The 12,967-nt window shown below is 44.2% G+C and overlaps 1 protein-coding gene across 4 annotated transcripts in view; it reads right to left on the reverse strand.

Moving 5' to 3' along the window:
* Positions 1–12,967, reverse strand: part of PHRF1 (PHD and ring finger domains 1) — a 44,811-nt gene that overhangs the window by 28,853 nt on the left and 2,991 nt on the right. For all 4 annotated transcript variants that reach the window (XM_015418884.1, XM_015418883.1, XM_015418885.1 and 1 more), the window contains exons 2-6: positions 12,611–12,724; positions 11,230–11,468; positions 9,660–9,743; positions 7,485–7,606; positions 4,195–4,295 (exon numbers count right to left, since the gene is read on the reverse strand). In XM_015418884.1, the coding sequence (XP_015274370.1) occupies positions 4,195–4,295; positions 7,485–7,606; positions 9,660–9,743; positions 11,230–11,468; positions 12,611–12,724 (660 nt within the window). The remainder of the gene's footprint in view (positions 1–4,194; positions 4,296–7,484; positions 7,607–9,659; positions 9,744–11,229; positions 11,469–12,610; positions 12,725–12,967) is intronic.

The following is a 12,967-nucleotide window of genomic DNA, read 5'->3' on the forward strand; positions in this document are numbered from 1 at the left end:
CTTATCAAACGGAGCTCTTCCACCAGGTTTTCGATTAGGAGCCGCCACTGACGAATGAGTCGCCGGAACATACTACAGCCCGTATGATACATCAGCGAACACTGCCTGCCATTTACACTGAATGCCGCCGTCACTTGCCCAGTGGTATTTTTATGATGTTATGTCAGTTGTTTATATGTATTTTATTGTATTTACTGTTTTATTGTATTTTAATGCTTGTACGTCGCCTTGAGCGAGTTCGCCAACAAGGCAGGATACAAACTGAAAATAACAAATAATAAATAAATAAATAAATAAATATTGTGGGTTTCATTTTCTGCATTAATTCAACGTGAATTTCCAAGAGCAAGGGAGACTGAAACACTTAGTGCTGCAGTGCTATATTTGGATGCCAGTAGATGGTTGCAGTTGTAAATGCTACCATTCAACAACGGTTGACACGTCAAAATGACAAAAACACACCGTCGTAGTCTATTGATTGATCTAAAGTAAAAATCCCCTCTCTGTCCAAGCCTTCCATAAAAAAACATTTCTTCCCAATTTTTAGATTTGGATTGGCTCGTAATGTTAATTTAGCATGTGAAAACGGGTCAATTGATATTGCTATGACATTACGTGCCATAATTAACTGCAGAAACGGCTGGATGAACAGGATCTAACTTATTTATTTATTTATTACATTTATATCCTGCCCATCCCATAAACGGGCTCAGGGTTAGGGTTACATCATGTTAATAAATATAATATAAATTAAAACAGATTGTTGTCGTTGTTGTTTTTCAGTCGCACGGCTGAGTCCGACTCTTCGCGACCCCATGGACCACATCACACCAGGCCCTCCTGTCTTCTGTCGTAGTTTGCAGCTTGCTATACATTATTTTGTAACCTGATAAGAGTTTTTTCTCTCTCTCTCTTTCTTCCTACATTTGTGACGGAGGAAAGGATTGAGCATATTAACATCTTATAATGTAGAGCTACTGAAATAAACATTAAACTAGCTAGCTACTGAGAATATGCAAGATGATAAATAAGTAGGGGCTGACAATTAAAAAAACTTTTTAGGTTAGTAAATAAGGGCCCCGGTCACACGGGCTGGAAAATGCGGGGGGGGGGGGGAGGGCGGGGCGTGTCGCGCGCAGCAAACGGGGTTGTTGGGGGTTTTTTTTACTTTTTTAAATTGAAGTGTGCGCATGCTCCGTTAGGTGCTTGTGCGCATCCGTGGAGCCTTGGGGAAAAAATGACCTGTTTGCGAGGGGACATGGGTGGGCGCCGGATGCCACTGGAAACGCGACCAGACGCCCGCCCTTGCCCCGCGGTTTCCCCGCGCCCTTTCCCTGCGCATCTTTGGAGGGAAGCCTCAGTTGAGCCACGGGAGCTCTACGCTTCCCAGATGTGGCGGTGAGATCGCGCCCGGAAAATCCGCCTATCTTCCATCTCTCTAGCGTGGCTGTGTGACCGCAGCCAAGGTGTGGGGTAATTGAAAAGTATACGGGCAAAATGAATTTAATGGCGTAATGAGACACAGCTGAGACTGGTTGAGTAACTGTTCAAAGAGAATAGGTAGAAAAGCAATTGTCACTCTAGCTTTCAGTTGCTTAAAAGTTTGAAATTCTAATGACTTCTTAAGTAAGTAGGCCGATAACAGAAAGTTAATAACAAGTTAAATTTATTATCAGACTTGTAACTTTGATGAAGTATATACCTCGTGGTCAAAACACTTTGATAGACTGAGCATGTGTGCTAAACGATACTCTTGGGGGAAACCCATAACATATTGGTTATGTTATGCTAGTTTATTATTGTGTGGAAACTTTTTGTGGTCTTCCTTTTTATGTTTGAAAACCAATAAAAATACATGTGTTGTTTTTTTTTTAAGTAGTTGCAGCTTGCTGTTGGGAGATTCCAGCCCATTGATGTCAACTGGATCTGGACGGTTATCAGTGGGTGGGTGACAGCAACCTCGGGGGGGGGGAAGTGTGGACGCCCGCTGCCACAGCCAATGGCCTGGCGGAAGAGCTCCGTCTTGCAGGCCCTGTGGAATTGAAGAAGATCCCGCAGGGCTCTGATCTCAATGGGGAGCATGTTCCAGCAGGCAGGCGCCAGGGCAGAGAAAGCCCTGGACGAGGCGAGGCGGACGTCCTTTGGGCCAGGGGATCACCAGGGGATGTTGACTGTCAGAGCGTAGCCCTGCTCGGGCCGTATATGGGAAAGGGTGGTCCCTTGGGTATGTTGGTCCCAGGCTGTATAAAGCTTTGAAGGTGATTACCAACACCCTGAAGCGGATCCGGTGCTCAACTGGTAACCAATGCAGCTGATGAAGCACATGCCAACCGTGAGCCCGCACGGGCATCAATGACAGAAGGCGAGTCGTCACATTTTTGCAACAGCTGTAATTTCTGGACCAGCTTCAGGGGTAAGCCTGTGTAGAGCAAGTTGCAGCAATCAAGCCTGGAAGTGACCATTGTGCAGGTCATCTTTCCTGGGGGGAAAGATAGGGCTTCAGTAGCCTGAACTGCCTAAGTTGGAAAAATGCAGATCGGGTGACTGCAGCAACCTGGGCCTCCCTAGACAAAGAGGCATCCAGTGTTACTCCCAGGCTTCTTACTGACTGGGCCGGCATCAAAGGTGCCCCTTCCAGTGTGGGGAGCCTGGTGCCCACCTCCATACCCCCCCTGGCCGAGGCCAGGACCTCCCTCTTCAACAGATTTAACTTCAGTCGACTCTGCCGCAACCATCCAGCCACAGCATCCAAAGCCTCAGCCAAATTTCCAGGGACGGAGGCCAGATGGCCGTCCATTAACAGATAGAGTTGAGTGTCATCAGCATACTGATGGCAGCCCAGCCCATACCTCCGGACTAACTGGGTGAGGGAGGGGAGCGCATACAGACGTTGAGTAACATTGGCGAGAGGATCGCCGCCTCTGGCACTCCACATTCTAGTGGGTGCCATGGGGACACCCTCTCGCCTAGCGCCACCCTCTGTCCCTGACCGGGGAGAAAGGAGGAAAACAATTTCAAGGCAGTCCCCTGGACTCCTTCGATGGCGAGCAATGTTCCCTCTAAGCTGAGTTAGTGTGAGCTAGCTCACAGTTTTTTAGCCTCCGGCTCACACATTTTTGTCTTCGTTCAGGAAGGAGGGCTCCAGAGCAAACTAGTTTATGCAGTAGCCAAATGGCTCGCTCACAACTTTAATGCCAGTAGCTCACAACGTAGAATTTTTGCTCACAAGACTCCGCAGCTTAGAGGGAACATTGACGGCGAGGCGGTGAGTCAAAATGAAGTGCATTTCATTTTAGCAGGAAGCGTATCTCGTTTAAAGGCAGGCATCAGACAAGAAGCCTCCAAGGTAGCCCAAGATGGATAGAGTTCTGAAAAAAGAGGGGACTCTTTCAATCTACTTGGCTTGTAATCTCTCCACCGGAAATTGCAAACTGCCCTCTTTCTAAACCAACGCCAAAAATACAATCACTATTTAAACAAAGAGACAAAGCTATTTATTCCCCAGTACTCTCGTGCAGTTGATTTTATTTATTTATTTATTTATTTATTTATTTATTGATTGTTGCATTTCTATCCTGCCCTCCCCGCAAATGGGCTCAGGGAAGCTCATAAACAAGGGCAACCGTGTGCCAATATAAAACACTAAAAACCGAATAAAACCAACCATAATTGACCATTATAAAGTGCTCAGTGACGTTCATCATTCAGATCGAATCAAGACGGTGACATATAGATATTACCCAAGAGCCCGATTCAGCGGTACCGATCCATCGCAATACTGTGGCGAGATCTTTATAATGGGCCATCCCATTACCCCATTGTTCCCACAAAATAGTTGGTGGTGGTGGCGGCTCCTAGTTGAAAGTCTGGCGGAAGAGCTCTGTCTTGCAGGTCCTGCGGAACTGTGAGAGGTCCCGCAGGGCCCTGATCTCCTCTGGGAGCTCATTCCACCAGGTAGGAGCCACCACTGAAAAGGCCCTGGCCCTGGTCACCGCAAGCCTGGCCTCCCTGGGGCCTGGGGTCACTAACTGATGTTGCCAGTCGATTTTGTTTCAATCGGCTTTGTATACTGGCAGTACATTAACTTTATCTGAAGAAGTGAAAAAACTGTTGTGTAAACCATAGGGAAGGCCTGTTCGTTGACCATCACCTTTGGGCCAATCAAATGAAATAGGCTATACAGAAGATAGTTACCAGTATCTGCAGATGCCGTATTAGCTGGTGCACAAGGTGGACAGAACCATTCGTCCACAGGTACTTCACTCAGAGGTGGATTAAGGCATTCCATATGGTAGCTGAAAAAAGAAAACGCCACACAACATACCTTACAAAGAGTTTAGACAGAAGGCCACTCTCCTACCCTAATATGCAAAGGCGCCCTTCAGTTTGGAGGTAGTCAGTACTTTCATCTTAACTGCAAAAAGCCACAAGCCATTTCACTGGATTAGCTTGTTCAGATTCTTCCTCAGAGCACAAATACCAATTCTGTTTTCAAAAGTCTCTATCAGCAATCCAAGCAGATTCCAAAGGAATCTCTCAACTGATCACTGCTTTAACCATTACCACAAAGATTGTTACACATAAGTTACAGAAGTTCATACAATATACTATACGAAGAAGAAGAAGAGAAATGGAGAAGAAGAAGAGAGAAGAAGAAGAAGAAGAGAGAGGGAAGAAGAGGAAGAAGAGGAAGAAGAGGAAGAAGAGGAGGAAGAGGAGGAGATTGGATTTATACCCCGCCCTTCACTACCCAAAGGTGCCTCAGAGCAGCTTACAAACTCCTTTCCCTTCCCCTCCCCACAACAGACACCCTGTGAGGTCGGTGGGGCTGAGAGAGCTCTTGACAGAAACGGCTCTTTTTTTCAAGAACTGCTCTTATTAGAACTACGGCTTGCCCAAGGTCATCCAGCCAGGTGCAAGTGCAGGCGTGGGGAATCAAACCCGGTTCTCCCAGATTAGAGTCCGCACACTTAACCACTATACCAGACTGGCTCTGAGTGGCAACATTTTATTAGAATTTTTGAGAAGAACAGACAAAGGCTCTAAAGAACGGCTAAAGTTTGCCATCTTGCACAGGATATACTGGTTGGATTCCCAAGCCACAAGGAGTTTTCTATACAAGCAGTGCTCAGTTAGCCAACAAACCAATTGCTGCTCAAAACAGAACTTTCCAATCTAGTAAAATGCCTTTTGGAAGATTAATGGGTTAAGTCCTAAGCAGAAGTGACCCCCCCCCCCCCAGCTTAAAATATTTGAGGGGGGGGAACTTTTGCCTGCTTTTAAAGCCTTCTGACCCAAATGAATACGTATTTACCCAGGCATTTTGAGTTTTCATTTCCTCCATTGGCTGACGTTTAATATTTATTTACATTTGGCTTGCATACAATATCGTGTGCTTTGCAAGCCAACTCAAGATTCTGCCCTGACTGAAGAGTGCAGGAGGTTTTTTAATAGTGTCTATTATTCTATTATTCTAGGAGCTGCGGTGGCTCAAGTGGTTAAGACGCTGAACTGCAGGCTGTGGAAGGTCAGTAGTTCAGCAGTTCAAGACCTGGGTGCCACATGATGTAGTGAGCTCCCATCTCTAGTTACAGCTCCTGCCAACCTACCCTGTTTCCCCGAAAATAAGACCTACCCAAAAAATAAGCCCTAGCAGGATTTTTATCCATTTGTGGTATAAGCCCTAGTGTGTCTTCTTGAGAAAAAATAAATATAAGACAGTGTCTTATTTTCGGGGAAACACGGTAGCAGTTCGAAAGCAAGACATTGCAAGTAGATAAATAGGTACCACTTCGGTGGGAAGGTAACAGCGTTCCGTGCGCCTTGGTGTTTAGTCATGCCAGCCACATGACCACGGAGACGTCTTTGGACAGCGCTGGCTCTTCGGCTTGGAAACGGGGATGAGCACCGCAACCCTAGAGTTGGCTTCGACTGGCTTTCGAGCAAGGGAACCTTTACCTTTTTTATTATTCTTTCTGGTAGCTGCAAATGTAAGCAAGTCTCTGTGACACTGCACAACAATGTGTAAATCACAACGTACTCCCAGTTTCCTGATCCTCACCTCAGCACCCGATTGTGCGAGGTCCCTTATCTACAAAGAGCTTCCTCATAGACCAAGCAATTCATCTTCCCCTCTCCTGCCGTTAGTAGCCAGCAAGGATGACAGGTGAATAAAATTACTTGTCAAAATGCTTTATATCACTTGTGACTGACTCCTCTGTCGCTCAGGAGTCAGGTCGGTGCCAACGAAGGGCGCGGAGCAGCAAAGACGGTTCCCGACAGTACAGTTTGCTCTAATACAACTCTGTGCTCCAAAGGAGATATAACAACAAAAACAACAACAACAATACAGTCCACAGTAAACAATGACCAAGAAAAACCAATAAATAACAACTGTGCACTGCAAAAACCCGCACAAGAGCTTACAAAAAGAGACTTCAACACAATAAGTAATTCAACACATGTAATCCATCATAGGAAAATACAAAAGTCCACAATTTCCCCAAGGGAAAGAACAAAGTCCAGAATAGAAATTGCTCAGAGGAAAACAATGAAGTCTGGAATAGATGTCCAACACTTTTCCCAGGTATTGATCAGTGTTTCGGACTTCAGGTCCTTCCTCAGGAACTAAAAGCCACTACAGGAAGTCTCATTGCAGTTTCTTAACAGGTAAACATATTTCAGTTTCTATATGGGCCAGGTCTCCTAAGCTTTAGAAAGCACCTACAAAGGTTGCTGCTATGTAAATTGGACCAAATATGCCTCCACTTTTGTATTTTCCTATGATGGATTAGTAAAGGTAAAGGTTCCCTTGCTTGAAAGCCAGTCGAATCCGACTCTAGGGTTGCGGTGCTCATCTCCGTTTCCAAGCCGAAGAGCCAGCGCTGTCCGAAGAAGTTTCCGTGGTCATGTGGCCGGCATGACTAAACACCAAGGCGCACGGAACGCTGTTACCTTCCCACCGAAGTGGTACCTATTTATCTACTTGCAATTTCTTGCTTTCGAACTGCTAGGTTGGCAGGAGCTGGAACTAGAGACAGGAGCTCACCCCGTCTTGCGGCACCCGGGTCTTGAACTGCTGAACTACTGACCTTCCACAGCCTGCAGTTCAGCGTCTTAACCACTTGAGCCACCGCAGCTCCATATGATGGATTACATGTGTTGAATTATTTATTGTGTTGAAGTCTCTTTTTGTAAGCTCTTGTGCGGGTTTTTGCAGTGGACCGTTGTTATTTATTGGTTTTTCTTGGCCAAAGGAGATATAACCAGGACGCAGTCCAACCAGCCTACCTTTAGGGCACCCAAACACACTGCCAAAGAATAGTTCCAAGAGAATAAAAGCACAGTAAATTAGGGACATGTACATACCCTTAATGTAAGGCTCTATTTTGTAAGACTAGAGGTAATATTCAGAGACAATCTAGTACAGAAAATGAGGAAGTTGAACTAACTGAGGTGGATTTTAAGACGCAGAACCTCCTTACCCAGCATCACAACCATCACACAGCAACAGGCGGTCTTCTCTGTCACTCCTGCCACACACCTCACAAAAGGTAGGGTCATCCTCCACCTCCTCCTTCTGAGATTTTGTATTCTCAACAGGAATCTGAACAGAGAGGCGTATTTTAGGCAAGGAGGGGGCTGTACTGTCACATTAAACAAAATACTACCACCGTAGTGACCGCCTGATTAATCACAGCCAAGAATAAATACTTTATTTTGTATCTTTTCATCGAGGATATGAGAAGATGTCATCAACAGCATAAGAATTCCCACCATAAAGAGAAGAATAAGAATAAGAGATTGGATTTATACCCCGCCCTTCACTACCCAAGGGAGTCTCAGAGCGGCTTACAAACTCCTTTCCCTTCCCCTCCCCACAACAGACACCCTGTGAGCAATGTTTCCTCTAAGCTGTGGAGTTTTGTGAGCAAACATTCTACTTTGTGAGCTCCTGGCATTAAAGTTGTGAGCGAGCGATTTGGCTACTGCATAAATTAGTTTGCTCTGGAGCCCTCCTTCCTGAGCTAAGACAAAAATGCGTGAGCCAGAGGCTAAAAAGCTGTGAGCTAGCTCACACTAACTCAGCTTAGAGGGAACACTGCCTGTGAGGTAGGTGGGACTGAGAGAGCTCTGACGGAAACTGCTCTTTTTCAAGGACAGCTGTGACAGAACTATGGCCTGCCAAAGGTCATCCAGCAGGTGCAAGTGGAGGAGTGGGGAATCAAACCCGGCTCTCCCAGATTAGAGTCCGCGCACTTATCCACTACACCAAACTGGCTCACCAAAGGCACACAATTATTACTTTCTCATGTTAAGTTGTGTAGTTGAGACACTTCTGACATCAGTACCAACTCTGCTCTGTACATTCTCTACAGAACACAGATACCTGACACGTCTCATTTCTAATTAGCCCAAAAAATGAACTGAATAAGAAAACTACAGTAGAGGCAAGTGCAATTAGAAACATACGAATCAATTTATCAGAATTTCAGGCATAAGATAATGTTTAAGACAGGCTCAGCCAGACCTTTGTACAGGTTAAACCACTGCAAGTCCTAATCTGTCAAATGGAACTTGCTCCCAAATGTGCATAGGTTTGCAGCCTTAGTATAATTGGTCAATATGTCACCACTAGAACTGTCAATGTCTTTCAACAGAAAACTCACAGCCACTACCTTAAACTAAATAGAACTAAAATCCGAATAGCAAATGTACTTCTCTGTCACTTTCTGTGATCCCTAACAATACTCCCAGCAGCTCTGTTCCTTACATATTCCTTACATTCCTTATATATTCCTCACATATAACACTTCACCATTATTTTTATAATGTACAGGCACTGTACACTTGGGACTTATTGTCTAGGAGGCTAACACTTTGCCAGGAATTACAATACTGTAGTTGGCATCAGAATTTTGAGAAACCCCTCTTAGCCATGAAGCCTATTAGGTAAAAATTATCATTTGATAAATGAAGCCTATTAAGTGACCTTGGGCTAGCCACTCGCTCAGTCTAACCTACCTCACAGGTTGTAATGAGGATCAAATGGAAGAAAGGAAAATGATATACACTACTCTGAATTCCTAGGAAGAACAGTGGGATAAAAATGCACACACGTCAACTGACAGCCATAGCCCACATGACAGACTTGAGTTCACAAAATCTGGAAAAAATTTATGCCAAACTACATCAGAAGAAGAAGAGATTGGATTTATACTCTGCCCTTCACTACCCAAAGGAGTCTCAGAGCAACTTATAAACTCCTTCCCCTTCTCACAACAGACGCCCTGCAAGGTAGGTGGGGCTGAGAGAGCTCCGACAGAAACTGCCCTTTTTCAAGAACAGCTCTTATCAGAACTACGGCTTGCCCAAGGTCATCCAGCCAGGTGCAAGTGGAGGAGCGGGGAATCAAACCCGGTTCTCCCAGATTAGAGTCCGTGCACTTAACCACTACACCAAACTGGTGTATGCAATTTGTATGCTTCAAATTGGCACTTTTCCTCCAGAGCAATGGTGCATATGAAAAATTTCAAACAGTTACACAAAAATGCCAAAATCAGAAGGACACGTATGCATATGTTCAATTATGAAGTTAGGAAAAAAGTATAAAGTTTTGTAATGGGTTTTAATTTTCTTAAATTCAACAGAAAACCTACTTTTTTCAGGACTTCTCCCCCTAAACGCACTCGAATGCAGATAGATTTAAAGAGGATCCGATCCACTGGACACGAGTTGGCATTCTGCAGAAAGGAATGAAAGAAGTTAAGCATCTACACTTCTGGCAGTTTTAAAAGACTTCAACGTTAAGATTACCAAATTAAATATCCTGATGCTTATGTGCTGGCTGCTCCGTATAACAATAGGAGAAAAATTAACCGAAATTGCCAAAGCGTAAGAGCCCACAACTGTGTGTACCAACAACAGGCATACTTTTTAACCTGGCCAGGACAAAGTGAAAGACTAATGGAGGCTCATCTCTGAAGTCCTGGGAGGCTTTTGAGGCACAGGGGAGGAGCAAAACCTCACTGGTCCCAAGAATGTCTGAAATCCAGCATGGCAGACTTCCCCATCTTTCTCCCAAACAGAGGGTCCATGGCAACCCAGACTTTGGGATGTCTCGCCAAGGCCAGCCAATATGTTACGGTCAGGGCTTTTTTTGTAGAAAAAGCCCAGCAGGAACTCATTAGCATAATAGGCCACACCCAATAGCATAAATTCATTAGCATATTAGGCCACACCCTAACAGCACCGCTCATTAGCCTATTAGGCTACACCCCCATGTTGCCAGAAGTGTGGTCATCCAGCCACACCCACCTTTTGCTTCTTATTCTCTTTACCTTGTCAAAACCCAGGGCTTTTTTTTTGGAGCAGGAACTCCTTTGCATGTTAGGCCACACCCCCTAATTGTAGCCAATCACAATGAGTTTCTGCTGTTGGGTGTGGCCTATTATGTTAATGAGTTCCTGCTGGGCGTGGCCCACTTGGGAGCCAGCCGGAACTCCGTTCCTGTGCGTTCCTGCCCCAAAATAGCCCTGGTTACGGTCATCTGCCAGAGCAACAGTATACCATTTTAATGCCATCTGAACAACCACTGTGGGAACTGTCCAAAACTAAAGTGTAGGAAGTAAGAATTAAAGCAACTGATGTACTAGCATTCTGAAAAGGCTTGGCAAGTGAGCACAAGCAACTTCAAGATCAATTCAGATTGACAGCCAGATGACTACTGTCAAAATTCAATGAATGCTTTGCAGTTGAGCTCAAACAGAAACTTGAATGTATCACATCGTTCTTAAGACTGCATTCGTTTACAATGGTAACTTGGAATCACAGCTTTCCATTAAAACCATTACAGATTCTATGCAGCTGAAGAACTGAATCTTCAAACTCGCAGTGAAATAATTTTAGAACTTCACAACCTACACTTACAATTCTTGGTCCTGCACAAAGGTGTCATCAGGGCAGCTTAAGGACTTATTAAAGAATTGAGAAACAGCAAGCCCTTGACTCCACCTTCTGCTCTGCAAGCCTCATATGACGATGCTTTAACAGAGGAGGGAGCCGGGGGCTGAAATGACTGTATATGCCAATCCAGTGTCACCTATGGAAGCTAGCAGAGCGATGTATGTGCTAAGTAACCAGAACAGGCACGCTGTAAGACTGAACTAGCAAGATACTCCAAGACTAGCATACACAAAGTCATTACTTTATCAAGAGAGAAGTACTTACTTTAGACCACTCTACTATGCAGTCCAAGCAGAAGTAATGGGCACAGTTCTCAGGTGTCCCAACGGCCTGATCTCTGAACGTATTGAGGCATATTGGGCAGTTTTCAGCATCTTCATCAGAAGAAGAACCCCCTCCTTGATTAAACTGTGGTTTTTCCTTCACTGAATGGGCTGGTTGTTCAGCAGAAGTTTCCATTTCCTCCTCCTCTTCCTCCTCCTCCTCCTCCTCTTCTTCAGAATCTTGAAACAATGAAAAACACCCCAGAGATTATGTTCACTTAACGCATGTGGTGTTGGAATATTACTGTGCTATACAGTTCTGAAAAGGCAAAAACGCTGAATATCGGGGACAACATCAACATGCAAACAGTCACTTTCGATAAAAGAGATGCGGAAGACTGCAATCGTGAGAGCACACACTCCGGAACTTCCGCCGCGCAGCTCCTAGAGATGTGAAGGCCTGGAAAAAAACCTGGAAAAATTTGGGAAAAAACGGGTTTTTTCCGTTTTTTCCCTGAAGCCTTTTTGTTTTTTTCTGAAAAATTGGAAAAATTGAAAAAAGAAAAAAAAATGATTATGGAACGTTTTATTTTAACATGATGAATAAAATATTTTAAGACAAGGTGTTCAAATATTTTCCAAATCATTTCTAATATATATATATATATATATGGTATCAGATTGATCTAATGTCTGTGCACTGAGGACAAGCAAGTCCTAGGTTACAAACTGAACCCTCCAATGCAAGAACAAGATGCATTTCTTCCTTTAGGAAGTGCGATTGTCAGAAGAAAAAAAAGTTTCAGTTTTGTTTTTGCATGTGGGTGGGTATTCTGTTTGAAATAATTGTTTGGATACACTATATTTTTAATATGCTAGTTGTGATAATTTCATGCCAAGTAAAAATGTCCATAGTCATATTTTATGTTCCTAAAGTAACAGAATGACTTTCAATCTAGAAAAGACAAAAGAAATGCTAATATAGCATTTTTTCAATTTTTCCGAAAATTTCTGTTTTTTTCCGAGCTTCAAAATTTCCGGAAATTTTACATCTCTAACAGCTCCACAGACCTATTAGCAAGCAAGCCGCAGCTCAATGTTACAACAAAATCCTAATTAACCCATGCAAAGTACCAAACCTTGTTTGAAACAAATGGCACAAACTCACAGTACAAGTTACAGTCCACCTGAACTCACAGTACAAGTGGAATTGCAAACCCCCCCCCCCCCGTGATACAGCACTAGCAAAGTGTTATGCAACTGATTTGTTGTTTAATAAGGAGCTTGCTCTTTTAATGTAAAAGTTTTTGAAATCCAACTTTATTCTTCTAAGGCACTAGCCTTCAGATTCAATTAACATCTGTAATGCCCACTACACCTACCTTCTAAATCTTCATCTTCACCTTCTTCATCCTCTTCACCTGCATCTTCATCAGTATCACCTTCTTCCTCGCTGCCCGTATCGTCTGAGTCGCCGCTGTTTCCATCACTGCTTTCTTTTGAACGACGGGAGCAAAAGGACAGGGAAACGACAGATGTGAATGCTCACAACCATCCACTGTATGGTGCAAAGAATAAGTAAAGGGGAGCCAAGAACTAGAGATCCAACAGGAACGATAAACAGCGAAGGTATTCCCTGGCTGTATATGCGACTCTAAAGGAATAAATCAGCAGAAGTCTATGGGAGCTTCCTCTGTCCTCACCCTCCCAACTGATCCTGGTGAGTCTTTTGTGACGGG

Source organism: Gekko japonicus, unplaced genomic scaffold, assembly GCF_001447785.1.
Source record: "Gekko japonicus isolate JY-2015 unplaced genomic scaffold, Gekko_japonicus_V1.1 scaffold1880, whole genome shotgun sequence".
Classification (NCBI taxonomy): domain Eukaryota; kingdom Metazoa; phylum Chordata; class Lepidosauria; order Squamata; family Gekkonidae; genus Gekko; species Gekko japonicus.